At 43.2% G+C, this 27,715-nt stretch overlaps 1 protein-coding gene across 1 annotated transcript in view; it reads right to left on the bottom strand.

Annotated features, from left to right (window-relative positions):
• The window catches only part of OBSCN (obscurin, cytoskeletal calmodulin and titin-interacting RhoGEF), a 182,697-nt gene that overhangs the window by 109,163 nt on the left and 45,819 nt on the right, over positions 1 to 27,715 (bottom strand). Inside the window, 22 exon segments of the mRNA XM_054273678.1 lie at positions 552 to 815; positions 1,676 to 1,942; positions 2,817 to 3,080; positions 4,330 to 4,596; positions 5,649 to 5,915; positions 6,861 to 7,124; positions 8,075 to 8,341; positions 9,308 to 9,571; positions 10,777 to 11,046; positions 11,937 to 12,203; positions 14,948 to 15,113; positions 15,115 to 15,213; positions 15,790 to 15,791; positions 16,232 to 16,504; positions 18,098 to 18,364; positions 19,088 to 19,354; positions 20,090 to 20,359; positions 21,208 to 21,474; positions 22,519 to 22,785; positions 24,963 to 25,229; positions 26,027 to 26,296; positions 26,893 to 27,159. Coding sequence (XP_054129653.1) covers positions 552 to 815; positions 1,676 to 1,942; positions 2,817 to 3,080; positions 4,330 to 4,596; positions 5,649 to 5,915; positions 6,861 to 7,124; positions 8,075 to 8,341; positions 9,308 to 9,571; positions 10,777 to 11,046; positions 11,937 to 12,203; positions 14,948 to 15,113; positions 15,115 to 15,213; positions 15,790 to 15,791; positions 16,232 to 16,504; positions 18,098 to 18,364; positions 19,088 to 19,354; positions 20,090 to 20,359; positions 21,208 to 21,474; positions 22,519 to 22,785; positions 24,963 to 25,229; positions 26,027 to 26,296; positions 26,893 to 27,159 — 5,343 coding nt within the window.

Genomic DNA, 27,715 nt, shown 5'->3' with positions numbered 1-27,715 from the left:
ATTTGGCTGAGGACTGTGAAACTTTCTCCTACTCTAATGCTGAGTATTCTGGAGTACCTGAATAAAAATCAACATTATTCTTGGTCAGAGTTACAAGGAAAATTACACTGAACCAAGTTGTCTTTTCATTATTTAAAATTACTTGTCAAATCCTGATGCAACTTGAAATAAAATTGTTCTTTCAAAGACCTGTGAATGTTCCTGCTGCTCCATTTGTCTAGGTTCAAGTCAAAAGTGAGTAAACAGAATAAAATAAAGTCAAAATAGAATAAAAAAAAGCAAATCCGTGACATCTTTCAGCCTTTACAAAGAAATACAGCCCTGCACCAACAAGAGCAAGGAGAATAAACAGGGAAAAATTTAGCAAAATCAATGGAACTACAACCGTGGTTAGAATTAGACAAAAACCACAATAAAAAGAAGGAAGTCTGTTACAAACAGAATTAATGGTGGCAAGATTAGAGAAGGAACTCGTGGTGTGTGAGTCCTCAGGCTTGCAGAGGACGAGGGACAACCACCACCCAAAACCGCCCCATTTCCGAGCCCTTTACCGTGCACTGTCAGTGCTGCTGTTGTCTTCTCCTCTCCACACACACAGGTGTACTCCCCAGCATCCCTGAGCTCCAGGGCATGCACCAGCAGCTGGGCTCTGCCGCCCTCCTGCCTCATTGTGTATTTTTCACTGGGTTTGAGCACTTTGTGCTTCTTCCTCCACTCCACGGGCGCAGCCCTGGACAGCGCGCACTGCAGGGCGGCTGTGGCGCCTTCTGTGGCTTCCTCATCCCTCATCTCCTCCTGGAAGTGCACAGGCAGGGCTGGGGGGTTCAAAAGGAGCAGAATGTGGGACCACGGCAGCACCTCCAGTAAGCATTTCGTGTGGTCTGACGAGCACAAGCGATAAGCAAAGCCTTGCCTAATCAAATCCATCAAAGCCTTTCCTAATCAAATCCATCAGGATCGATGGCCACTCTGAGAACCATCAGACTGGCTTGGGAAAGCTGGAAAACACCTCATTCATAAGTCAGAGAGGGTTTTTCAGGGTGAAATCCATGGTATGAAGTGAAGAACCACATCAGTCTCAACTTCAGAACTACATGGCTGAAACCTGCCTTGGCCTTTGCCTAGCCAAAGCATCTAAATTCTATGGAAATGGAAATTGTTACTAAAAAAGTTCATAAATGAGCCCATATCTGAGGCATCAGTTTCAGTTTTCCATGAGGGACCTTTAAAAGGTCCTTTCCAACCCAAATTATTCTCTAGTTTCACCTCCTACAGTGGTCTAGCAGCGCTTGACCATCAAATTGTACTGATAATTGTCTCAAAAACATCTCATAAAAAAAATCTTCTCAGCTTTATGACTGCAACATCTTTACAACCAACATCACAATAATGTGATTTTCCATTCCTCAGCACCTACTGCTGAACATAAGGATTAAAAAATGAGTTAGCACCAGGGTCAATATCTGCAATTTTTGCCACGAACCTCCAACCTGTGCCTGACACTGCCCAAAGCATCCAGGAACTTATTCCCATGTCCAACCAGATTTTGCTAAACCCATCAGAAACAGAGCTGCACTTTCAAAGCTGACACTCCTATGCTCTTAAACCAAAAAAAAACTGCTTGAAAACCATCTCTAATCTATTATACATTTCCTTTTTTTTTTTTAATTTTTACCATTCACTTTGAGCGCAGCCGTGGTTTCCTGCTCTCCACAAGAGCACGTGTAATCTCCAGCATCTGCCAGGGCCAAATCGTGGATCACCAGCTCAGCCACCGTGCCCTGGCACCTCATGGTGAACTTGTCACTTGTCCCCAGGGTTTTGTCTCCTTTCCTCCAGGCCACGGCAGCTCCGGCTTTGCTCAGCTCACAGCAGAGAGTGGCCGTGCCGTTTTCTGTGCCTTCCACGTTCTTCAGCTCTTTCTTAAAGTGAGGAGGGAGGGCTGAAGGTCACAGGTGAAAGAGAGCACTTTAAAAATGAGCAAACACCCCGGTCTTGATTGGTCCACTGAATTAAAACACTTTAAAATGGTTTAGAATGTACAGAACCTGGGAGCAAAGGGTGATTTCAGGGGCATCCCTGACTTCTGCTTTGCAAGACACCACATTCACAGAATTCCCCGAATTCAGCATCTCACAATGACTTGGAAATCAGCATTGATTTATAACAGCTCTGAAAACCATCAAAGAGTGAGTTTGGACAGCTGGAAAACACCTTATTCATAAATCAGGGGGGTGTTTTTAATGATATGAGACATAGCATGACATGGAGAACCACACGAGTCTCAACCCCTGAGCTCTCACTGATTTGGAAATCTATAAAACTAAAATATCAGTACTGGGAGGTATGCTTTAAAAGCATTTTAAGATGTAACAACAGAAAGCTGATCCCAAGATTTCAAGGAGCTATGCACAACTCTTTTTCAAAACCAGATTAAGAATTGAAATGAAAACCACATTGTTTAAAATTAAACTTTCATCACTTTTCAACTTCATCCAAGAAAACCAAGTGAAATCTCAGTGATATGCCCTAAAGAAATTAAGGAGTGAAAATACTCCAAAGTGTTATTTCTGACTTCATCAAGCTTTTCATTATCTACTTCCAGCTTCCATCAACAGGAAAGAACAGGGACTGAAAAGACCTGCGATGCTGTTTATCAGTCCCAAAGGAAGGGCTTTCAGTGGAAGATATTCCCAGTGGTTGGAACAGCTGCCACAACATCTTAAAATAACAGAAGAGACCAAGAGCAGATTGTGATCCCACAGGAGGATCACAGATGACAACGCAGAAAATTCCTCTTAACCCAGATATTTTACCATGCACTGTCAGGGAAGCTGTGGTTGTCTTGTCTCCACACACACAGGTGTAATCTCCTGCATCTCCCTCTTCCAGGCTGTGGATTGTCAGCTCAGCAGTGGTGTCCTTCAGCCTCATTTTGTATTTTTCACTGGCTCTGAGCACCTCCTGCCCCTTCCTCCACTCCACCGGGGCGGGTTTGCTCAGCTCGCACTGCAGAACGGCCGTCCTGTTTTCTGTGCCTTCCACATTGACAAGATCTCTTTTGAACAGTGCAGGCAGAGCTATGGGGTGTAACACAAACAGAGAGGACATCAAAACCATTAACCAGACCTTGGGGAACTCAGGGCTGGGGCCTGTGGCCAGTTCTTCACCATTACAGGAAAACAAATCAGTCTGGAAATCTGCTCCTAACAGAAAACTACTGCAGGATCCCACTGGGATAATTCCATCATGACCTGCTTCTAACATTAACTTGTTCATATTCACCTCTTCACAGCTGATTCCAATACTCCTCTCTACCTATTTCACTCTGAAATAATCTATCTTGAACATTAATGACCTGAACTTTTTATTAAAAGTCATCTGCAGTGTGACAGCACTGCTGCCTTTCCTAATCTCATAATTTATATTTCTGGTTCAGGGAAAAAACACAATAATATAGCTTCAGGTGCACCTTTAACCCAAGATTTCCAAGAACATAATGATACTAATATCAGGATTACAAGGATTTTTAGCAGCATTCAACAAATTGTCTTATGATGTACCACTAAAATAAAATGGAAGTGACTTGCATAGGGATGAAAATGATAAGTCAAAAGAGGGGAGGAACAGAAATTCCCCCAGCTGGGAGAAAGAAGATGAAGAAAACGTGTGCAGAAAATCTGGGAGAATAGTTTTGCCTCCTCAATTTCCCCTTGCCCTTGGCAGCTTTTTATCCATAAGAGATATCGTAAATAAAAGCTATTCTTTCATCTATGGGGGCTGTACATGAGCTGCTCCTTCTGGAGGGGCAACCAGAGCTCATCACCATTCACCATGGCAGAGCCAGGAACAAAATTTCCCCCATTAGTGCTTAATTAAGAACCTGCAGAATAATGCTGAGGGGTGGGGATTTATATGAGTACCATTTTCTCAGCAGAATATACCAAAATCCTGCAGAAGAAGAGGGTGGTCACTCATTCCTGAATGGAAAAAACCTCTCACTGACTGAGCTCAGCAGATTTAAAGAACTTTCCTTCAGGTTAAGCATGAAAATCCATTGATGTCAGGGAGACACAATGAGACACCCCCTGAGAACAACCTTCTGCTGGAGCTCTGCCCACTCCTGCTCCCTGAGATGAGAAATTCTCACAGCTTTTCTTTACCCTGATATAAAGCCATCAGTTTCAAACTGGCAGACACTGGGAGATGGGATGAAACAGCACCAGCAAACCAGGAAAATGCTGCAGAATCAAAACACCAAAGCAAGTGGGAGGGAGAGAGAGAAAAGGGATGTCCTTGAGCTATCCCAACGGAGAGCGGCTTTTTTACCGTGGACTGTCAAGACAGCCGAGGTCTTCTGGTCTCCACACACACAGGTGTATTCTCCTGTGTCTTCCACCTCCAGATCTCGGATCAGCAGCTCTGCAGCTGTATCTTCCTGTCTCATCCTGTACTTTTCACTTGGCTTGAGTGCCTTGTCCCCTTTTCTCCACTCCACGGGGACGCCCACCTTGCTCAGCTCGCAGTGCAGAGCGGCCGTGGCGCCGTCTGTGGCTTCCCTGTTCTTCAACCCTTCCTTGAAAAATGCAGGCAAAGCTGAAGGACAGCAATATCAGCAGTGAGATGCAGCACTCCAAAGAGTTAAAATTATGTTTAAGTTTCCTTTTCCCCTCTTATCTTGAACTTGATTTATCAACAGAAGAATAGAGATTCTCATGGGTCTCCATGAATCCGCGTTGGGAAAAGAAATGTCATCACCAGGAGAGGATTTAATGCTTGCAGTAATCCATAGGGGTATTTTACACAAATCAATACAAATAGAGTTCAAAACACCATTTTTTTCCCTGTGAAATTTCAATCAAAAAGAACAAACACCAATTTGAAATTTCTGGAAAGAAAATGGTTTTCTTTTGTGACATTTTAAATCACAACGGGAGGATGTTTGCTGTTTCCACATACTTAAGCAAACAAAGAGACATTTTACATTTTTTTTAAAAATGAAACACTGGAGTTTCATTTTAAATGTCAGTTTGAAATGAAATTGTTCATTTCAATACATGGGTGGGAAAACAAGCATTTTCACCTGAACTGACATACCCTTTCAAACATGTCAGGTTCAGTAAAAATCAAAGTTCTCCCTGAGAATGATTGTCCTTTAGAAGTTCTGGGCTTGTTTTACACAGAGCACCAACTGAATTCCATGACAACTGGGCTGTAGGCATAAAAGCACTTTGTTGTCCCAGGAATGGAGTATGGGCATAAGATTCCACAGAATAACCTAACCTTTCGGAATTTTACAAAACCTTAAAATCCCTAAGACATAATCCCTTTGAAGCAACCCATTTTTATCTTGAGCACAACGGGGAGTCTAATAAAGGACCTTTCAAGGGAAAAGCAAAAAGATGGCCTCCAATTAAAAGAGTAGGAGCAACCCTGGTTGCCTTACTCTGAGCTTGGTCACCCATATCCCTCTTGTGCCACAAATTCCAGCTGCACAGATGCCAATGGATGAATTTCACTGGCATTGGTGAGCTGTGGATAAAGGTCTGGCTGAAGAAGGAGATGGGAGGGTAACCAGGGGTCTGCCCAAAGGAACAGAGAAATCGGGGTAGTTACTTTCAGGATGTGCCTTGTTTTGTTTGTTTTACCATGAACTGTCAAAACTGCCATGGTCTGCTGGTCTCCACACACACAGGAATAGTTCCCAGCATCCGCCGTGTCTAGATTTTGGATTGTGAGCTCAGCCACGGCACCTTCCCTCCTCATTTTGTACTTGTCACTCGGCTTGAGGGTCTTGAAGCCCTTCTTCCACTCCACGTTAGCAGCAGCCTTGTTCAGCTCACAGCTCAGGGAGACACTTTTACCCTCGGTGGCTTCTTTGTCTGTGAGTCCCTTGGTGAAAAGAGCAGGCAGGACTGCAGAGCAAACACGGACATGGCATCAACGCTGGGAAAGCCTGAATCCACGACTCAATCCCTCTCTTATCTCCCTGGAGCCACCAGACCTTCTTGGTCTCCTCCAGCATTTAGTTCCTCCATAATTTTTCTCCAGCCTCTAACCCTTCAAAATGGTTAACCCTTCAAAAGATAATTCAGTCTAATTTTTTTTCTGTCCTCCCGCTTTAAAACTTTCTTTAAATTCAAGTCTATCTGCAAATTTGTTGACAAATTAACTACCCTTTACTTTATACACCATAAAATCAAGGACAAAAAATTAGAGGCTGTATTTCAATATGAGAGCCAGAGCATTTTGCTTCCCTTGAGAAAAGCAGGAGTTCTACAGAAGGGCCTGATTCATAGCACTGTCTGAATTTTTATAAACAAGAGTCCCTTAAAGCAGAGCTGTTGCAAACATGCTGTCAAGTTTTTGCAGAAATAAAATATTTGCTTGGGAAGTATTAAGCCAAAATTGGTAAAAAAAAGAGCTGGGAATAGCAGGAGCATTTAAAGCCTATTTTTTATTAAGACTGTCCTTGTGTAGCACCATATGTTAATGAAAATTTGTTCCTCTTAGGAGCAACAAGTGCCATGGTCTAAGTAATGAAAAATCAATATCATTCCCACTTTTAGGTCAGTTGCTATGGGAAAATTTCTAAACAAGAAGCTATTCTGGACTAGGGAGCTTGTGTTGAGTTAGGAACCCATTCTCCACTTGTCTTTTGACTAAAGCACCTTGGAAGCACATCAAGAAGGTATCAGGTGAAGGGAGATAAAGAGAGAAGGAAGAAAGGATAGGAAAATTAATCAGCAGAAAGAAGGATTGGAAGTGCACAGGGATCAGGGAAAGCAGAAGTAAGAGAGGAAGAGATTTTGGAATCACAGAGGTTGGCTTGGAACACGCGCTGAGAATTTCTCTTTTACCATTTACTGCCAGAGCAGCCGTAGTCTGTCGGTCTCCACACACACAGCTGTAATCCCCAGCATCTGCCAAATTCAAATCCTGGATTGTCAGCTCCACAAAGGGACCTTCCTGCTCTATTTTGTACTTTTCACTCGGCTTGAGCACTGTGTTCCCCTTTTTCCACTCAACTGGGGCTGGTTTGCTCAGTTTGCAGTGCAAAGTGACTGCCTCCCCCTCTGTAGCTTCCTTGTTCACCAGTTCTTCTTGGAAGAGGATAGGCAAGGCTGAAGGATGCAACACCAACAGAGAAGGAATCAGCACCAGAATGAAATAAAGTGGAGTTACTGGACTGCAGAGTGTGCACTCAATCAAAAATGCTCTGTTTCTAGGTGGATACAATTGAAAAAGGGGGTAAAACCTCCTAGAGGAGAGAGAAATAAATTAAACAATATACAACATACAGGTGCTGTCTCAAGGCAAAAAAAAGCACAAGAGAATATTCACTAATAGAGTGACTCTGGCACTACAGAGTCAAGAGCACAAAACCCCTAAGAAATCACACTCTGGTTGACCAGGAATGCTGCCAAAATTGCTGCATTTGTGTGGGAATCCTTAAAATCAGAGGGTTTTGGGAAAGCTGCAAAAGGCAGGCCTCAGAGACAGCAGAACTGTGATTGGAGCTAAGCAGTAGCCATGAGATTGGTCAGCAGAAAAATTATGTAAGAAGTAGAAAAGTAAGGACAAATAGAGCCATGGTCTGTGTGTTAATGCTTGTCTAGAATAACTCCCTAAGCTGCAGAAAAGTTTATCTAGTGAGATATTAGGGAGCTCTAGGCTTAATAATGGAGCTCTGGGAAGTTCTAGGCTTAATAATGGAGCTCTGTGCATTGTGTTTTAAGGCTTACAAGCAGGTATTGTATTTGAAATAAGCAAGCATTGTTTTAACTGAAGGTACATGTGCTTATCGTGGTTGGATAGAACTACTGTCAATGTGCTTTTGCTTTGTGGGATTGATCAAAACACTTATAAAGTGAGTTGTAACATTAAGTTCTTCGTCTGCTGCCTGGGATGTGAGCTGATGGCATCTTCCCATTGTCATAACCATGTAATGAGACTGATGCTGGAAAATATAAAACAGCTCAAGGCACGTTCCTGGCAGTCCTGTCCCATTTGTGATTTGTACCAGACGGCGATACCTTTGGGGTTTGAAAACAAACGTGTGTAGGAGGGTTACCATTCACTCTCAAAGCAGCCGTGCTCTCCTGCTCTCCACACACACAGGTGTAGCTCCCAGCATCCGTCAGGTCCAGGTCATGGATCACCAGCTCCACAAAGCGCCCTTCCCGCCGTGTTTGGTATTTCTTGCTCGGGACCAGCTCCTTCCCGTCCTTCCTCCAGCGCACGGAGCCGCCCGCCCGGCTCAGCTCGCACTGCAGCGTCGCCGTCCCGCTCTCCGTGGCCTCCTCGTTCCTCAGCTCTTGCTTGAAACGGACTGGCAGGGCTGAGAGATGCACAATGGAAAGGGATTGCCACCCTAGACCCCGCTCAGAGGTTGTTAGGATTTGTCGTGTGTCTATCTAAGCCTTACTCCAACACCCTTATCCCTTAACTCTGACAGTCATATTTTCTGGAAACCTTCTTTCGCCAGGATTTTCTCCTGGGAAGATGAGAAGCCTCAGAGAAAAGGAAAACAATTCTTATCTCATTTGCTTCTCCTGTGTTGTGCTCCTTTGTTTGGGGATTGTTTACCCACAGGTGATTGTTTCATTGGTTTCATGTGAATTGTTTTGACTTAATGACCAACCAGTGCCAAGCTGTGTTGAGGCTCTGGAGAGAGTCACGAGTTTTTGTTATTATCTTTTTAACCTTCTTTAAGTACCCTTCTTCTGTATTTTTTAGTATAGTTTAGTTTAATATTCTTTGATATAATATAGTATCATAAAATAATAAATTGGCTTTTAAGAACATGGAGTCATATTCACCATTCCTTCCTGCCACAGGGCACCCTGCAAACACAATACTTAAGCACATCCTGTCTTTTTTCATGGGTGATAAAAGAAATTCTCTATTGAATTGTTCTGTGGGAATCAACAAAACCATGATCTTGGCTGAGATCATGCATAAAGAGAGACAAACTCATTCTCATCGTTACACGTGATGAACCCTTTGAAACAGAAAATACTAAGGAATCTTATGTTTCCATGCTAATGCAGGAAAACACACATGCAGGACAACATCCTTCACTCAAAGGAAGGTGAGAAGACAACACAACACATGGGACACACACATCCAACATGGGATATAAAGAAATGGAGACTAGGGACAGGAGTGACACAAGCAAGTGGATGGAAGAAAGCAGTGGAAGCAGGACGTGAAGGAAGTTGTTGTGAGGAAATGTACAGAGAGGAGGAGGAAAGAGGTGAACAAAAACACTCCAGAGTTTCACAGGTTATTTCTGCCTTTTTACCATTCACTGACAAAGCTGCTGTGGTTTTGTGGTTCCCCACTAGACATGAATAGTCTCCAGCATCCTTTGGCTCCAGGTCGTGGATCAGCAGCTCAGCCACGGTGCCCTCCTGCCTCATCTGGTACTTGTTACTGGCCCAGAGAAGAGTTTGCCCCTTCCTCCACTCCACGGGGGCCTCTGTGCCCAGCTGGCACCTCAGGGTGGCTGTCCCACCTTCCACAGCTTCCACGGGCTTCAGCTCTTCCTTGAAGAGCACGGGCACAGCTGAGGAGTGAAGCATTCCCAGTTTACTTCAGGCGCATCGTCACCACCTGGTGACCTCACACTTCAAGGACTTAAAGACAACACAAATTCAAATTCTCTTGGCACAGAGAGAAAAGAAGCTCTGACCTACCTGCACCTCCAGGAGTCTGCTGATGTTTATAGTAGAAACAAGAGTTTTGGACCAAATAAAAAAAGAACAATTATTTCCTAATAATTAGAATACCAAAATAATTATCCTTCTGCTGCCCAAAGTTGGTCACAGACATGTTAAAGCTTGTTGAGAAAGTGGAAAGAAGAATGGAATGTTCTTCCATAAAAGGTGTAGCTGAGGTCCCTCTTACCTCTTGGCTTAGAGCTTGGACAGTCACCTCTATCCAAAGTATAAGAGACATTTCATAGGGAAGAAAAGATATTATTTTATCAAGTACCTTTGATTGATACATTTTAGCACGAAGTTATCATCCCAAAAAACAAAGAACATAATGGACCCAGGCAGAGCTGCCTTTTGTTTGTGCTGATCCTTGTCCTCCTGAGTACTCTCTGAAAGTGCCCAGGGTCAGCAGGAATTTGGCCACAGACATGTAAAAACTTGTTGGTCACCAACATGTAAAAACTTGTGGAGAAAGTGGAAAGAAGAACAGAATATTCTTCAATAAAAGGTGCAGCTGAGACCCTTCTTACCTCTTGGCTTAGAGCTTGGACAGCCACCTCTATCCAAAGCATCAGACACTTCATAGGGAAGAAAATATTATTTTATCAAGTATCTTTTAACTGATACATTTTAGCACGAAGTTATCACCCCAAAAAACAAAGAACATGAATGGACCCAGCCAGAGCTGCCTTTTGTTTGTGCTGATCATTGTCCTCCTGAGCACTCTCTGAAAGTGCCCAGGGTTAGCAGGACCACGGCAAGAACAACAACAAATGGTCACAAGCAGGTGTCTCATTCCTACCATGGATTTGGCAGGAATGTTTGTGCTGATCATTGTCCTCCTGAGCACTCTCTGAAAGTGCCCAGGGTTAGCAGGACCACGGCAAGAACAACAACAAATGGTCACAAGCAGGTGTCTCATTCCTACCATGGATTTGGCAGGAATGTTTGTGCTGATCATTGTCCTCCTGAGCACTCTCTGAAAGTGCCCAGGGTTAGCAGGACCACGGCAAGAACAACAACAAATGGTCACAAGCAGGTGTCTCATTCCTACCATGGATCTGGACTTGGGCTGTGGTCTGCTGGTCTCCAGTGTCACAGGTGTATCTTCCCGCATCTTCTGGCTCTGCATTATGAATCACCAGCTCTGCCACTGTCCCCTTCTGCTTCATTTCATATTTGGCACTTGCCTGGAGCGTGGCTTCTCCCTTCTTCCACACCACGGTGGTGGCGTCAGCTTTTGTGAGTTCGCAGCGCAGGGAGATGGATTTCCCTTCTTCCACAGCCGTGTTCTCCAGGGCTTGTTTGAAAAGCACAGGCACAGCTGGAACACAGAGCCAGGGGTTAGGACAGGCCCTCCTGATCTGCTCTGCATCAAATCCCCCCATGAGAGCTGTCACATCCTAAATCCAGGTCTTTTCCAAGTGAGCAGAGCAGCCCTAGGCCCTCCACTGGCTGTGTGGCACAAGGAGATTCTGCCTGGGAGCAGGAATAAATCTCTCCCCCTGATGTTACCATCTCACTGTGGATTCCTAGAAATGTGGGGCAAGTTTCTCTTATTTTTAAAAAGGACCTTTTCAGATTGCTCTGGGCATCATCAGCTAATGAATTCCCTGCTCCTGCAGGGCTCTGAAATAACATTCATATCCTATATTTCTCCTGTTTTCCACTCCAGCACACACTGCTAAAGGCAGTGCATTTGTTTAAGGGTAGCAGAGAGTGGAGATGGCACCTAAGAGTCTTTGAAAGGATGTTTTGGGGAGTCTGGAGTCTATTAATTACTGGTTCACCTTCAATTTTTCAGGGACTGGATTCCTGTTTTCACATCCTTATGTGTCTCCACTTCAATTCCAGTTTTAATCACAGCCCCATAAAGCAGCTGATATGGCAGGAACTGCAGCACAGAGAAAATTAATCCTCTGCACTTAATTTTCTTTTTTTTTTCCCCAGTTACAGATTGAAAACCCCAGACACAGAATATGAAATCACATGAATGAAATACATCCAGGTGCCTACAAGGGTAAAATATTATCTTTAAATTTACTTATTAAAGATGGCACTGCCACAAAAAAAATGAAGTGTTCTGTGATTTCTGTTTAATAGATCTAATGAAGTATTCTGTGCTTTTTGTTTAATAGATCTAATGAAGTGTTATGTGATTTTTGTTTAATTAAGCACCTGATTAAGTGTGGCCATGCCTCAAAGTGTACCCACCATTCACTTTGACCCGAGCAGTGGTTTTCAGTTCCCCAGCACTGCAGGTGTAGTCCCCAGCATCCACAGATTTCACATCTCGAATGATGAGCTCTGCCACAGTCCCATGCTGCTTAAATTCATACTTCTCACTGGCATAGAGAACAGTGTCTCCCTTCATCCACTTCACTGGGGTGCCAGGTTTGCTGAGCTCACAGGTCAGCCTGACCTGCTTTCCTTCTTTGGCTTCTTCATTTTGGAGCTCTTGCTTGAAGAGAACTGGTGCTTCTGGAAAAAAGGAGCAACAGAAATGTTAAAAGAAACACGTGAGGTTGGAAATGACTTTTCTCTTTTAGTGTCAGACTTTGTTTTTGAAACAGAAAACCACAGGAATGAAAAAGCATTAGCAAAGAGTAAACAGATGCTGACATATCACATCTGGCTGCCAGCACTTTACAGCAGAAAAAAACCCAAAACCTGAGGCCAGATGCTTATTTTCTTTTTAACCACTGAAGATGCTGCTGCTCTTACTGCTTTCATTACTAACATCAGTGGCAGATGCTGCACTGCAGTTAATGTGCTGCTGATGGCTGCTCAGAGCTGGACCACCAGCACAAAAAACATAAAACTTCACTGAGGTCAGCTCACACACAACACAGAGTACACAGAGGAATGGCAAAGCACTTTCTGTCGTGACCAGCAGTATTGATTTCTCATCATAAAAAAACCCTACAGTGTATTATTTTTTTTTTTTATCCAGCATTAACACACATATAAAACCAGCACAGAGCAAACACAGAGAGGGAAGCACAGCTGAACGTGGCAGGGTCCCTGTGGAGATTCCCCTGCAGGCTCTGCCCTTCAAGGCTTTAAGGTGAGCTTGTGCAGGGAAGGCACTTTTGGGCAGAAAATAAACTCAACTGAAATGTTCAGATAAGGAAAAAATAAATTATTCTTGAATTATGCTGTCTTAAGGATATACAAGTCAGCTACTGAGCTGTGATGCACTAAACCTGTGGCTGTTGGAAATCTACACCCTATTATCCTGTTCCCCTTTTACCTCCAGTTTGGGACACACAATGTCACATGACTGCTGAATTTCTATTTTCTTTTTCTGCATTCTGCTGTTCTGATGTGACTCTGACAGATAAAATTTTCCAACAGTGAAATTCCTTGTAGACATCCTTATGGCTTGACTCCTTGATCTGAATCCATGTTTTTAAACCCTACATCCATCCACACCCTTCTCTGTGAAGGGAAAAATGGGGCTGTTGTAGGAACATTACAAAGGTGGTTCTTTTCTAACAGAAAAATTGTCCATCCAGGTCCTACTGGAGTCAACACAGATCTTTGTTTTGTGATGGATATTGGGAAAATATCCTTGTGCTACAGAAAATCGGGATCATTAACAACCAGCTCTTCTTCATTGCATCATCAAGGTCTTCTCTTTCTTGCACAGCCTCAAGTGGGTTCTCTGGGCTCTAGAAAAATCCTGTGAGCAGCCTGACCTCCCACTTGGTGCTCTGGGGTTCAGGTTGACCATTCCAGCAACCCAAAGCCTTTTTTTGTTCATGCTGACTTCCCCAATCAAGACACAGCTTCTGATCAGTCCATCCCAAGTGTGCAACAACAGCTGCACCCAGGACATCCTCTGGTCTGCAAGAAGACAGCCTGTGCCTGTAAAATCCTCCTGTACCTGCTCAGACCTGCCCAGGACAGTGATTTAACTCACAGAGAGATTTAGCTCACAGAGGCAGGAGCAATTATAGGGTGATATTTGGTGGGCCTGGTTCTGACCTGGATGAGACACAACCCACACCCAACTCAAGGTTAAGACTCACCTAAGAAGAGAACTTTTGCCTCAGCTCAGACAGCAGCCTTTTAGATCATAGAATCATAGAACACTTTGGGTTGAAAGGGCCCTTTAAAGCTCATCTATTCCAACCCCCCTGCCATGCGCCCAGACATCTTCAACCAGACCAGGCAGCTCAGATCCCCATCCTAATATTGAATATTTGCAGGGATGGAGAATCCACCACTTCTCTGGGCAAACTCCTATAGTGTTTTACCACCCTCATTGCAAAAAATGTCTTCCTTACATCTGTGGCATTTCTATTCTCTGAAAAATCCCTTCACCCAGGGTTTTTCTCCTAGGAAGCTGAGAAGCCTCAGAGAAAAGGAAAACAATTCTTATCTCCTTTGCTTCTCCTGTGTTTTGCTCCTTTTGGAATGTGTTTGGAGATTGTTTCATTGGTTTCTGCTGTGAATTACTTTGACTCATTGGCCAACCAGGGCCAAGCTGTGTCAGGACTCTGGAAAGAGTCACAAGTTTTCATTCGTATCTTTTTAGCCTTCTGTCTGTATCCTTTCTGTATTCTTTAGTATAGTTTAGTATAGTATTCTTTAATATAATATACTATCATAAAATAGTAAATGAGCCTTCTGAGAACACGGAGTCAGATTCATCATCCTTTCCTGCCACAGGGCACCCCAAAAATACAATATTACATCTAATTAAATTAACCCTTTTTTACTTTAAACCATCTCCCTATGTCCTATCAAGCAGGAGAGCACCTCCTGCCCACTGATGCTCTTTGATTGCATTGCTCTGAATAAACCTGACTGCCTAAAGCAATTGCACAGACAAATGTGGGGCTGTGAGCTCCCTCCTTGGGGAGAGCCATCACTGGGGACAGCTCCAGGAGTGACCCATCCTTTCTAGGGATCACCTCTCAGCCTGGGGTGTGCTCCTGCTGCTCTCTTTTTGGGGTTTGGAATGAGATGATCTATAATGTACCTTCCAACCCGAAGCATTCTAGAATTCCATGATTCTCAGAGGCACTAAAGCTCCTTAAATGAAGGATTCTCCTGTTTCACATTCTGCCACCTCTCTGCCTCCTGTTCCAGATGACTTGATGAGAACACCTCAGTGCGCACCACAAGGTTGCTTCTCAGTGTAGTTTCATGTTTTTAATTCCAATTAATCACTCTGGGCTCAGTGTTAGGACCAAAATCACCCCAAAAGTTCTTACCCTTGACATTAATAATTGCACCACTTTTGGCTGCTCCCGCCTCACACTCACATCTGTCACTGTCTCTTTCTCCTGCCCTGTGAATGACAACCTTGGCTTCAAGCCCTGACTGCCTGATGTTACATTTGGAAGAATTCCTAAGGCTTTTCCCATCTTTGCACCACTTTCTCAGGGCTGTCTGATCTGGAGGCTTCACACTGAAGGCTCACATCCCCTCCCTCAGTGACTTCAGCATCAACCAGCTCCTTTGTGGAGACACAGGGCTTCTCCAAATTCATACAAAAAACCCCCATCTATCATGGTTCAGAAGAGGTGTGGATTCTCAGATCACAAGTAATATGTGTGATTTGGATCCAGGATTGCTTGTATGAAAGTCATAGGTCAGCGTTAGTAATAAATAATTTGGTGTTTCTGACTATAAAGCCCTCAGGAAGGCACCAGTGATGTTCTAAAGTATTGTTTAACTGTTAAATGATGTCTGGGAGAAACTGAGAAGAAAACATTCCTGCTGAAGAACATAAATAATTAGCCTTTTGCAAATAAAACCTTTCATTTTCCCTCAAGAAAAAGAAATCCATTTGCGTTTCTGCAGCTTAGCAAAATTTGGGCAAATTTTCAATTTTTGTAAAAAGAAAATTTCTTCAAAATAAATGAGCTTATTCTGAAAAAAAAAAAATATGATCTGACACAGTGGAGACTGTGTGTTTAATATCTGGGCCAAAAGAAGTATTTATATTTCCAGTCAGGAAACACCTCTCCAATCCCACATTCTTGGGCTGTCTGCCATTCATTTCATTCATTTATCTTTGCTACCAAACACTGCAGTTTTACGTCAGTTTAACTTCTCCAGAGAAAACAATCCATTGTCAACAATGAATAGCAGAGAACACACATGCAATGTTTCCTTTCAAACAATGAAAACTGAATTTAAAACTTACTGGTTGCTCTTTTTGTTTTTTCATTGAATTAATTGATTTCTCCTCATGAGTTATCACCTAATCAGATTGAGGAAAACTGAATGGGGCATCCACTGTATCATCACAGCATTATAACATTCCCATCTAAATCAAATGAACACTCCAAGAGTTGTCTAGGATTACAAAGAGTTCATCCTCCAGCCATAATTTCATTATATAATTAACGTTATTCTTGAAAATGCACAGATATACAACGATGGTGCTAAATTTGTAGCATTTTTGCTCCTTATTTTTTCCACCTACGCACATCAACCCCGCTTATTTCCACTCATCATTTCCTCTCCTGCAGTTGTGATGATGGATTTACCTTTAACAACCAAACTGGCAGATGTTTTCTTATCACCAGCTTCAAATGTAATGACCCCCGAGTCCTTCAGGGACAGCTTTCTCAGCGTCAGCAGGTGATATCCACCAGGCTGGGACTGGATCTCATTAAGTTCATTGGTATGGAGTGGGGTTTTATCCAAAAACCACTGCACTCTGCTACAGTCTACGGGAGAGATTCTGCACTTGAACATGGCAGATTCTCCTTCTAACACAGTGACATCCTCCAGGTCTTCTGTTATTAGCACTTTCTGGCCTGAAAGGAACATAAATACATCAATTACTGCAATCTTCGGTTTCTGGCGTGAAAATCGACGTGGGGAAGCTCCTAAGATTTCCCGTTCATGACGGGGAAGATTGAAACAGAATTCCCCCAATATTGACCACAAAACCCACTCACAGGAAGATAATATATACAGGACACACACCAAAATAGGGCAAAGACAACTTTAAAGCACCAGAAAACATAAAGCAGAACAAGTAGCCAGGACAATGCAAATCCAGGGCTGTAAATTTTCTCCTGATTAAATCCCCGGAAAGTTTGGAGTCTCTGACAGCATTACTGCGCTCTAAAAGTCACCAAGAAATGATCTCTCCCTTGACAACCTGGCTGGTTTTCTACAGCAAAAATAACTCCCTTTCCATGGGACAGGACCACTGATCCCACACCTTCTTTGAGTTCAGCCCAACCCCTAACACAGTGGGAAATGGAGAAAATGTCTGAGTGTGGATTTGGCTAAAAAACCCCAAAACATCTGCCCTGAAAACCTCCTCCTATAGATAGATGCATCCCTAACTAAAAATAAATATATAAATATAAACAGACATACAAAGATGAACCTCACTATAAATATATATAAAATAAGGTTAGCACTGTATACAAAAATATCTCTGATGTTCCTCCTACTTATAAAACCAGCACAGAGATGTTTTACTTTGATGTTCGTGACAGAGAAGTGCTTTTTCCATTCAGAAATGCTGCTGTTAAAAAACTCAGAGTGGATTCAGACAGGTAGGAGTCTGAGATTATGATGGGGATTAAACACATTTCTTTGCTCCTTGAGGATGCTGTAGTAGATTATCAGAGGAGGAGTCTGAGTTTACTCTATTGTGTTGAAAGCTACAATAATTAGTAAGTGGACACTGCTGCTGCACCTCCATCTGATCATTCTTGAATCATTTCTCCAGAGGGCAGGGTTAGGAGGGATATTGGGAAGAATTCTTCCCTGTAAGGGTGGGGAGACCCTGGGAAGCTGTGGCTGCCCCTGAATCCCTGGAAGTGTCCAGGGCCAGGCTGGACAGGGCTCGGAGCAGCCTGGGATAGTGGAAGGTGGAACTGGATGATCTTTAAGGTCCATTCCAACCCAACCCATTCCATTATTCCATGGACCATTTTATTTTTCCACCTCCTTTTAGGAACCATGCCTGGGAAGAAGACTCAAGGGATATGGAGAAAACCATGAAGGCAGGATAATTTTCCCTCATCCAATAGCAGGCACTGTGAATCACATCTCTTTTATGTTCACACAGGAATACCAATCTCTCCCCTCACATGAGCCTTTGGGGGGGAATTTAAATCACACCCAAAACACTCCAGGTGTAATTGCTTCAAACTGCTCTGCATGTTTTTTATGTTCACACAGGAACATCAATCTCTCCCCTCACATGAACCTTTAAATCACACCCAAAATACTCCAGGTGTAATTGCTTCCAACTGCTCTATATTCCCATATTTTTGGCCACATGTTCCTGCCATCCTGAGCGAGACAGAACCAGAAATTTACAGCTCTGCCTGTGCACGTTTCTCATGGCAATAAAGAGATGTAAATCACGTTCCTCTCATCCATACCTTGCACAGTTAGCTTGGCTCTGGACTGGGCATCCCCAATGTCACAGCTGTAAGTGTCACTGTCACTTTTCTCCAGGTTCTTGATGGTCAGCTGGAGGACCTGTCCTTTCTGTGTCATCTCGTATTTCCTGCCAGCCCTGAGCTCGGCGATGCCTTTCCTCCAGACCACAGAGGATGCAGCTCTCTCACTCTGGCACACAAAAACTGCAGTTCCACTCTCGTCCACTTTCAGGTCTGAGAGTTCCTTGACAAAATAATTAGGTTTTTCTGGAAGGAAAAAGAAATAATTTTAAAAAAGGACCGAGACAGGTTTGTCACCCAAACTAATCCTGAGCATCCAGAATCATCTGCTCCAACTCATAGAATCATCAAAAAAAAAAAAAAAAAATCACAGAATCATTTAGGCTGAAAAAGACCTTAAGAGCAAGTCCACCTATTAACTTAATCAAACCATATTCCAAATAACCACATCTACACTTCTTTTTAATCACCCCTTTAGTGGTGACTCCACCATTTCCCTGGGAATCCTCTTCCAACGCCTGACCCCCCTTTCCATGAAGGAATTTCTTCTTACATCCAATCGAAAACTTGAGACCATTCCCTCTCATCCCATCAGATGGAGGGATTCTAAGATCACCAGGTCCCCTTCCTGTCACAGGATATACCAGGTGAAATATCTCCAGGAAAGTTTAATGCCATGGTCCATGGACTGGTGAGGTCTCCTCCTGCAGACAGCTTTCATCACTCATATTCAAAATAGAATAATTCAAATTGCCAGTTTTGATTGGCTTGTTACAGAGCCCATAAGATTGTTCAGCATCCAAAATATGGTTTTTCAAATCTAATTTTTTAAGCTTTTAATCAATGATTTTTTTAAAAAAAACCTAAAAATCGATCGTGTCCAGGGAGATGGAGGAGAAGAAATCTATGATTGCAGACATTTACACCCAACCTCGGAGCCTGCCAGCCCCTCTGCACCCTTCAGCTGACCTTGCACTGTGACCCTGGCTGTAGTTTTGGAGGTCTCAGTCTCACAGGTGTACTCCCCACTGTCCTTGACCGTGGAGTCTCGGATGATGAGAGTGGCCCGTGTCCCCTCCTGCTGCAGGTCGTACTTCTGGCTTTTCCTGATGGCTTTGCCATCCTTGTACCACCTGATGGTCACATCAGCTTTGGACAGCTCACAGCTCAGGCTGATGTCCTGCCCTGCTGGGGATGTTTTATTCTCCAGCTGTTTGGTAACCTCAGTAGGTTTTTCTGCAGAGATTAAAAAAAAAAAAAGATCTTTGAATGAAAATCATTTCTATATGGTTGGGGTTTTTTGCAATTCAAATCATAGAATCCCAGAATGGTTTGGATTGGAAGGGATCTCAAAGATCACCCAGTGCCAGCCCCTGCCATGTGCAGGGACACTTTGCACTATTCAGGTTGCTCCAAGCCCCATCCAACCTGCCCTTGGACACTTCCAGGGATCCAGGAGCAGCCACAGCTGCTCTGGGCACCCTGTGCAAGGTTGGAATAAAATAATGGAAGGTTCCTTCCAACCCAAACCATTCTGGAATTTCCTGATTCCATGGAAAATTACTAAGTGCAGATTATGAACCATGTCTGAAAATTACTAATTTCTTCTCTCCACTGATCACCTGGGAGCCTTGGGTGATTATCTCTGACACACAATCTGGGCTGTAACTATCTGTACACACAACCTAGTGTAGTCAGTTCTCAAATATCCATTAAAAGCTTCAATATTTCACTTGGTTTTAAGGGAAAAATCTCAGTTCTTCAAGGCTCACAAGAAAGGGAAAGGAAATTATTTTAAGGGAATATCTCCGCTCTTCAAGGCTCACAATAAAGGGAAAGGAGATTTTATTTTTAAGGGAAAATCTCAGCTCTTCAAGGCTCACAGGGAAGGTTGCTGCTGATTCAGACTATAACAAGTGTTTGCTGACAAATCTTATGAAAATACACCCAGGACTTTTCTGATCCCATTACCTTTCACAAGCAGGGAAGCCTTGGAGGAGAGACCCCGGGCAGTGAAGATGACTTCCCCAGTGTCCCCAGGAGTGACATTTTTGATACTCAGTGTGTATTTCCGACCTGCATTGGAGGCTTTAAACCTCCCCCCACTTTCCACTTTTCTCCCATTCAGGGTCCAGTTGAAGTCATCAATGCTTTCATGGGACAAAATGCACTCAAAAGTGCAATCTTCTCCCTCCTGGATTTCAGTGTTCTTGAGCCTCTTGGTGATACCAATGTTCAGTTCTGGAGAATGAAAATTGCATTAATACAAGTTAAAAATGCTTTTATGATAGATATGAGTAGAGTAAAGGAGTTTTTAACTCATAAGACAGGTTTATCTGCTAGATTGGCAGGATACCACTGTATTCCTCACAGATGGCTGGGACATGGGAAGGATTTTTCAGGCTCAGAATCATCTCAAAGTTGTACAAAAAGAGAAATGTGAATCTCCTGGCTGTGCACAGGAAGGACTGAATGAAGAACAACTCAGTGGAGAAGATTCAAGATTTAATGAGTTAGAGAAGAGAAAAGCTGTCAGAAAAGAAGCCTCTGGGACAATGGGTGAGGTTCCCCTCCATGATAGGAAAAATAAGATGTTTCAGTTTTTTGACTTGTTACTCCTGATGTTCAAACCAGACAAAATCAATTTTTTTCTCATTAATATTATGAGTTTGGAAGTCATGAACAATTCTTTGTCCTTCAGGCTGACACAAGGGTTAGAGGACAGGCTGAACAGCCGGGTTCCTCAGCAGATATGGTCCTGCTTTTGTGTTCCTACAATAACTCAAAACAGAAACAGGCTGCTTGGGTGAATTTTTTTTTGTTAATTCGGATTTTTATTTTGAGAAATTTTTGCTTTTTTGGGAGGATTTCTGCACTTTAGGGATGTTCAGGAAGGAAATATTGTCACTACATTCCTGACACCTGATTTTCACTTAGAAATCCCAGATATACTTACACCAAAATTAACAGGGATTGCTCAGACATCACAATATTGCGTGAGATTTGTTCAGGAACAGGTGAGAGCCCAAGAGACCAAGCCCACCCATATTTTTAACACCCCTTGAGAGGTCACTGTCTGTAACACTTACCCTGAACGCTGACCTTTGATTTGGCCACATCAGTGCCGATGTCACAGGTGTACAACCCTGCATCTGCCTTTTCCAGGTCATGGATAAGGAGGCACAGGGTCTTCCCAGACTGTATCTCCTCATACTTCTTGCTAGAAGTGATCTTCACACCATCCTTTTTCCAAACAGGTTTGACCTTCTCCTTGGAGACCTCACATTCCAATTTGATCACTCCTCGCTCCTCACCGAAAACATCATCCAAGGCTTTCATGAAGACAGCAGGTTTCTCTGGAGGTCAAAAGGCAAAAAAGAACAACCAGGGTGTTTGGGACACTCAGTTGCTGTCAAATCTTTAGAGGCATTGATAAACCCTTGGCAATATTGCTGATAGCAATGCAGAACCTAAACCACTATAACCCTCCATCACGACCAATTTCTTCATCCTGCTCCAAATCTCCTCATCCAAAGATTGTGTTGACACAAGGGGCTGCCCTCACCCAGGTGCAGCACCTCACAGTGACCTTGTTGAACCTCAAGAGATTCACATGGTCTCAGTTCTTGAGCATGTCCATGTCCCTCCAGACGGCACCTCAACCCTCAGGCATGTCACCTGCCCCACTCAGCTGGTAGTCACTTGCACACTTGCTGAGGGTGCCCAAGAACGTCTTAAACCACAAAAACTCAATTGTGTGACTGAGCTTGCAGACATATGAAGGACAGCAGGAAACTGTCTTCTCATGGCTGATTGAATCCAGCTCCAGAACTGATGTATTAAAAACCACAGAATTACAGAATATCCTGAGTTGGAAGGGACCCACAAGGATCATCCAGTCCAACAGCTGCCCCTGCACAGACACCCCAACAAACCCACACTGTCCTTGAGGGCATTGTCCAAACACTCCTGGAGCTTTGGCAGCCTTGGGACCACGACCATGGCCTGAGGAGCCTTTCCAGTGCCCACCACCCCCCGGGGGAAGAACCTTTTTCTGATATCCAACCTAAACCTCCCATCACTCAGGCCCAGTTGTTTCCTCAAGTCCCGCCACTGACCACCAGAGTAAAGAGATCAGTACCTGCCCTTCCACTTCTCCTCACATGAAGATGTTGAAGCCTACAGCAAAGTCTCTCCAGCTGACCAAACCAAGTGACCGCAGCTGCTCCTCTCAAGGCTTCCCCTCTAGACCTTCACCATCCTCATGGCCCATATTTAACAGCTCAACTTTTTTATCTATTAAGCAGGATTGGATCCTGCTTACTAAATCCCCATGGATTTGGTAAATAATGGCTCATTTGCACCTCTCATTTTCATTCAGGAGCGCGATCTGGACCCACCTATGACCTTCAGCCGCACGGTCTCCGACACCTTGTCTGACTTCATTGTCACCGTGCCAGCATCCTCAGGCTTCACCTGCTTCATGGTCAGCGTGTAGCACTTGCCAACATTCTTGATGTCATTGAAGTTGTTGGTGTAGAGGAGGGTGTCATTAAGGAACCACTCCACGTCCTCGTCGTCGTGGGACAGCTCGCAGGAGAACACGGCACAGCTGTCCTCCTCAACCTCCACGTCCTGCAGGTGCTTCAGGACCTCTACATTGCGGGCTGAGGGAAACCAAGAGGGATCAGTTGTGGGTTTCTCTGGGTCTGGATTGAAGGCACTTGAGACAGTAGTTCATGTTCACACTCAGGTGTTTATTATTTCTTATCAGGAAAACAGTCTCACAACCATGCGTTCTGCAGCTTTTCATTAGAAGGCACAAAATGGCCAACAATCTCGTTCCAAGGTCTTTTCAGACTAAACTATCCAATTCAGAACTGACACCTGGATTATTTTCCCTTTTAACCCAATAACTGATCCCACAGAGCTGCAATGGGGACTTTTCTGCCCAATTACAAAATGCCACCCAAACCCATGGAGAAGGAGGAAGAAGCAGCATGAAGAAGAAACCCAGGATGACACCCTGTGCCCTCCATCTTGCTTCCATCCACAACACACTAAAAATCCCAAACCTTCAATTTCTCACCAAGCGACACACCTACACTGCTCTCAGTAATCTATTTCACACTTTTGTGGGTTCCAGTCTGTCTTGAAGTGCGGGAAACTTTCTCCATGAATGAGGGTCAGAGTCAGTGCTGCCCTGGGGGTCAGGGCACCCCAGAGCAGACACAGAAATATTCCCAGTGCCCTGGGTTTCCACACACCACCATCATCATAAATTAGCTGTTATCACAAAGAATTTCATGGAGTTTATTAGATTATTTTTTTTGGTCTCCTGCACACTTTGGTCCCCATGTTTCACTTACTTGGTTCTGCATTTGCTTCAGGAGAAAAAAAAAAACTATTAAAAAGGCTAATTAAAATTGTCTAGAACCCTCAATTCTCTTTTTATATATAAATCAGTCTGGAGGTTTTGTTTGTGTTTTATTTAAAAAATAAGCAATTTTTTTCTAAAATGATGTTGCAGTGACTCTAAGCATCACACAGAGCTCCAATCACTGTGTGCTTGTCACTGCACACACAAGCACATTTTCACTAAATTGTCCCTCGCTTCCAGGGAAACTGGGACACAGAGTATGAGATGAATGAAGACAATGATTTTGGCCACACAGGCAATGTACAAAGAGCTTAAGCAGCTTGCTCAGCTTTAAGGAGCAAGAGGATCTTGGTTCTTTTCTTTCCCCGTCCTTGGGCAGAGATTTTTCCTTGCAGCTTCTCTGCTCATGGAATGCTGTTGTCAAGGAGGAGATAACTCAGAAGAGGTTTTGGGACTATTACTTCATTTTCTTTTTTTATATATATATATATATATATATGTTTGGATAGAATGGAGTCACAGAATCATTCAGGTTGGAAAAGACCTCTAAGACTGAGTCCAGCCATTCCCCCAGCACTGCCAAGGTCACCATGAAACCACATCCCCAAAACTTTTCAATCCCTCCAGAGATGCTGACATCACCACTGCCCTGAGTATTTAATTTCAATGTCTGACAATACATTCAATGAAGAACCTCTGCAAAGCCAAACTGCTACCAAGAGCTGCTCCCTGCACTTCTTGAAATTATTCTGTAGCTCAGCTCCAAGTCTTTCTAGAAGTGACACAGTGAACATCTTTTCTTGCAGTGTCACCTGACGGGAAGAACTGGCTAAAAACAGTTCTGTGCCCAGATGGGGCAGAACATCACTATGAATAATAATTGCATTCAGATATATAATAATAGCTATAAAATATATTTTATAGATGTTATTTATATATAAAATATATATAAATAGTAGCTATAAAATATATTTATATAAAATATTTATTTTTTTATATAAAATATATTTTATATAAAATATATCTGTAGACAAATGTATACAGATGTATAACAATACAAATGTATAACAATGGCAGATAGAGAAGCTGACTCAGATGTCAGGAAAAGAAAATCACAGCCAAGATGACCAGAACTGGAGGCCTGTAGTAGTTGAATATAAAGGATATTTACAGGTGAAAGCCCCAGAGGTCTAATTCCTTGTATGAAACGGACAATGATGTGCCTTGACAAATGTTAACTTGTGCCTTACCCAGCTGCTGCCCTCCCACACGCATTACCAACTTCCCAGCAAGAGATGGATTTCAGGATTGTGGAATCAGCAGTTTGCTTGTGACGCTGCATTTATATAAAATCAGGAGGTAACTGTGGGAATCTACCTCTCCTCAGGAGGAGGAACCTTGAGTGAAACAGAGAATCATAAAGACCAGCTCCAGGCCAGCCCTGCTGCTGCAAACCTCTCGTACCTTCAACGCTCAGCGTGGCTTCGGTCTCGGCGATGCCAGCCTTGCATTTGTACACGCCAGCATCCTGGGGCTTCACCTTCATGATCTTCAGCTCTGCTGAGTACTGGTCCCTCTTGATTCTGTACTTCTCCGAGGGCTCAATGAGCTCTTGGCCCTTGAACCACTTGACGTGCTTTGGGGAAGGCCTGAAGTCACAGGACAGGATGACCGAGTGCCGCTCCAGGACGGTCTTGTCCTCCAGCTTCCTGGTGATCTGGATGTGGTAATCTGCCAGGCAGGGGTGGGGAAGAAGAATGGATCAATCTAAAGGAGAGGAAGGTTTTAATCTGTATTTCATGCCCATTAATTTCATATATGATTGTCTGTTTTGTGAACTGCTCAGGTCCTGCTACAAGTGTCTCTAAGAGATCTCAAGTGCTTTGAAGCTACAACAGCACGATGATCTATAAGGAAAGCTGATTTCTGTAAGATAATACTGTGTATTAACCCCCAAATTCAAGGTCCACTTCTGGCTCTGTGCTTGCTGAATTGCACTCTAATTGAGGTTTTCATTCAAGTAAGAGTAAATGAAAGACAAAACAAGGACTTCAGGACGTGATTGAAGAGATTTACCATGGTGACAGCAGAAGATAAAAAGCCTTAAGGCTTTGTCCTGCATCAAGTCAATGACAAAATTAATTAAGTAAATGAGCTATCAAACTTGTCTAGCTCATAAACGGGACAAAATAAACTCTCCTGGCAAATTTCATCTGTTTTGTCCTCCTTGGTAAAGTCAAGAGAATAAAAATAAAATAGAAACCAGTTTTAGCTTGATAGATTTGAATACCAGGGACACCAAAGTCATTTAAATCAGATCCCTTCCTAAGACATTTCTGGCTCAGTTGGTGCATCCAGCATTGCTCCCAACTTGCAGCTGGGAACCAAACACGTCTTCCAGGTACATAGACATTTCCAAGAACCCAGCGCAGAACAGAGAATATTTATGACAAATTACTTTCCAGATACTGTGAGAGGGAAGATCTTTGGTTCTGATTCACATGATATATATTAAAAAATCACATTACCTCTGACGAGCAGGTTCGCTGTGGATTTGGATTTGCCAATGGAGAACTGGATGGTGCCTGTCATATCAACACTTGTTTTTATTATTGTCAGCCTGTGGATGGTGCCTTCCTGCTGCATGATGATGTTTCTGCCAGCCTGCAAGGCTGCTCCCTTCAGGAACCACTTGGCAGGTTTCACAGATGGAATGGATGTCTCACATTCAAAATTGGCTTCTTCAGGCTCAGTCACATCCTCATCACACAATTCTTTTACAATATTAATGGCTTGCTCTGGATGGAACAAGAGAGCAGGGATTTAGGAGTCATGAAAGCTTTTCCATTATCAGCCTGACCACTCAAGACATCTTTTCTGCACTTATGAACTCAAAAGGCCTTAAAACATCTTTTATTCTGTATGAAAGCAAACACACATTGCTGGTCACAGGCCAGAAAGTGAATCTATATCTCTTGATTCCTAGTCCTAATTCTAAAGTCACCTTCCTATCCTGGTATCAAATATGTAATACAATAAAATGGAAAAGAAGGTTCATTGGAATGCAGATGTTAATAAAACGAGCTGCAACATTAATCTGAAAAACAGACTTTATCCAATACATTTGATAAATGTCTCTGAAATGGGAATTCCCTCATTCTCCTTAGGAGAATATACCATACATTAATTTTTCAGCATGTTCCTGTGTGTAAAAGGATTGAACACCAATGGACTTCATAAAAAATAACATGAATTAAAATTCATTTTTAAGCAGTATTGTGTTTCCAAAGCAAACAACAAGTGAGTCAGCCTATCCTTTCCAATGTAAACAACAAATGAGTCAGCCCATCCTCCTCCCAGTGCATTCTAGGGGTGAAAAAGAGAGGTTTGCTACCTTCAACGAAGAAATTAGCACTGGTTCTGTCATCGAAGGCATCACAGGTGTACGTGTCCTCATCCTCGTAGTCGGCGTCGTTGATGACGAGTTTGCGATAGACGCCCTCGCTCACGATCTCGTATTTCACACCAGGGTGAATTTCCCTGTCCTTTTTGAACCACCTGACCTTGGCATTGGCCCGGGACACCTGGCACTCCAGGACCCCCCGGTGCTTCCACAGGGCGATCTTATCCCGCAAGGGCTTCACGATTTTCACGGGCAGCTCTAGGAGGGCAAAGAAAACGGAGCCATCAGTACAGTCTCCATTGCTCTCATTAACATTATTTCTTTTATGTTCAGTAATTTGGATGATGAAAGGAATCCCTGCTAGGCTGAGCACTCAATTAACAACTTTAATTGTTATTTTTTCTTAAAAACTCTTAAAGTTTCCCTTTTAGAGTTATTTAAAGGGAAACTTTCTCTCCATGGTTTACCGCTGGAGTGGCTGAACTGCAGAAGTAACAGGTGGTTTTTCCTCAACTCCTCACAGCAGTACTACAGCAAAACCAGGGACTGATCTCCAATTTCCTGAGATCCTCAGCAGTGCATCCTCCTTTTCAAATTCAAACATCCTCCTTTTCTCTCCTTCTATCACATTGTTTTAGTTAAATGCACCCAAAATGGCTGGGTTTTGTTACAACATGCACCAGAAAGTGAAAATGCAAAAAAAAAGTCAAGCTACAGCTTTTTGTGCCTCAAATTTCACACACAAGTTTAAATTTCTAAAGGTGCAAATCCAACCTTCTGAGAAAATTTAACTAGAATTAAGCCAAAATAAACT

This window comes from Melozone crissalis, unplaced genomic scaffold, assembly GCF_028551555.1.
Source record: "Melozone crissalis strain CALT ecotype California unplaced genomic scaffold, PUWL_Pcris_2 ptg000016l_1, whole genome shotgun sequence".
In the NCBI taxonomy this organism is placed as follows: domain Eukaryota; kingdom Metazoa; phylum Chordata; class Aves; order Passeriformes; family Passerellidae; genus Melozone; species Melozone crissalis.
The sequence above is the reverse complement of the archived record's forward strand: the minus strand, read 5'-3'. Positions and strand labels throughout refer to the sequence as shown.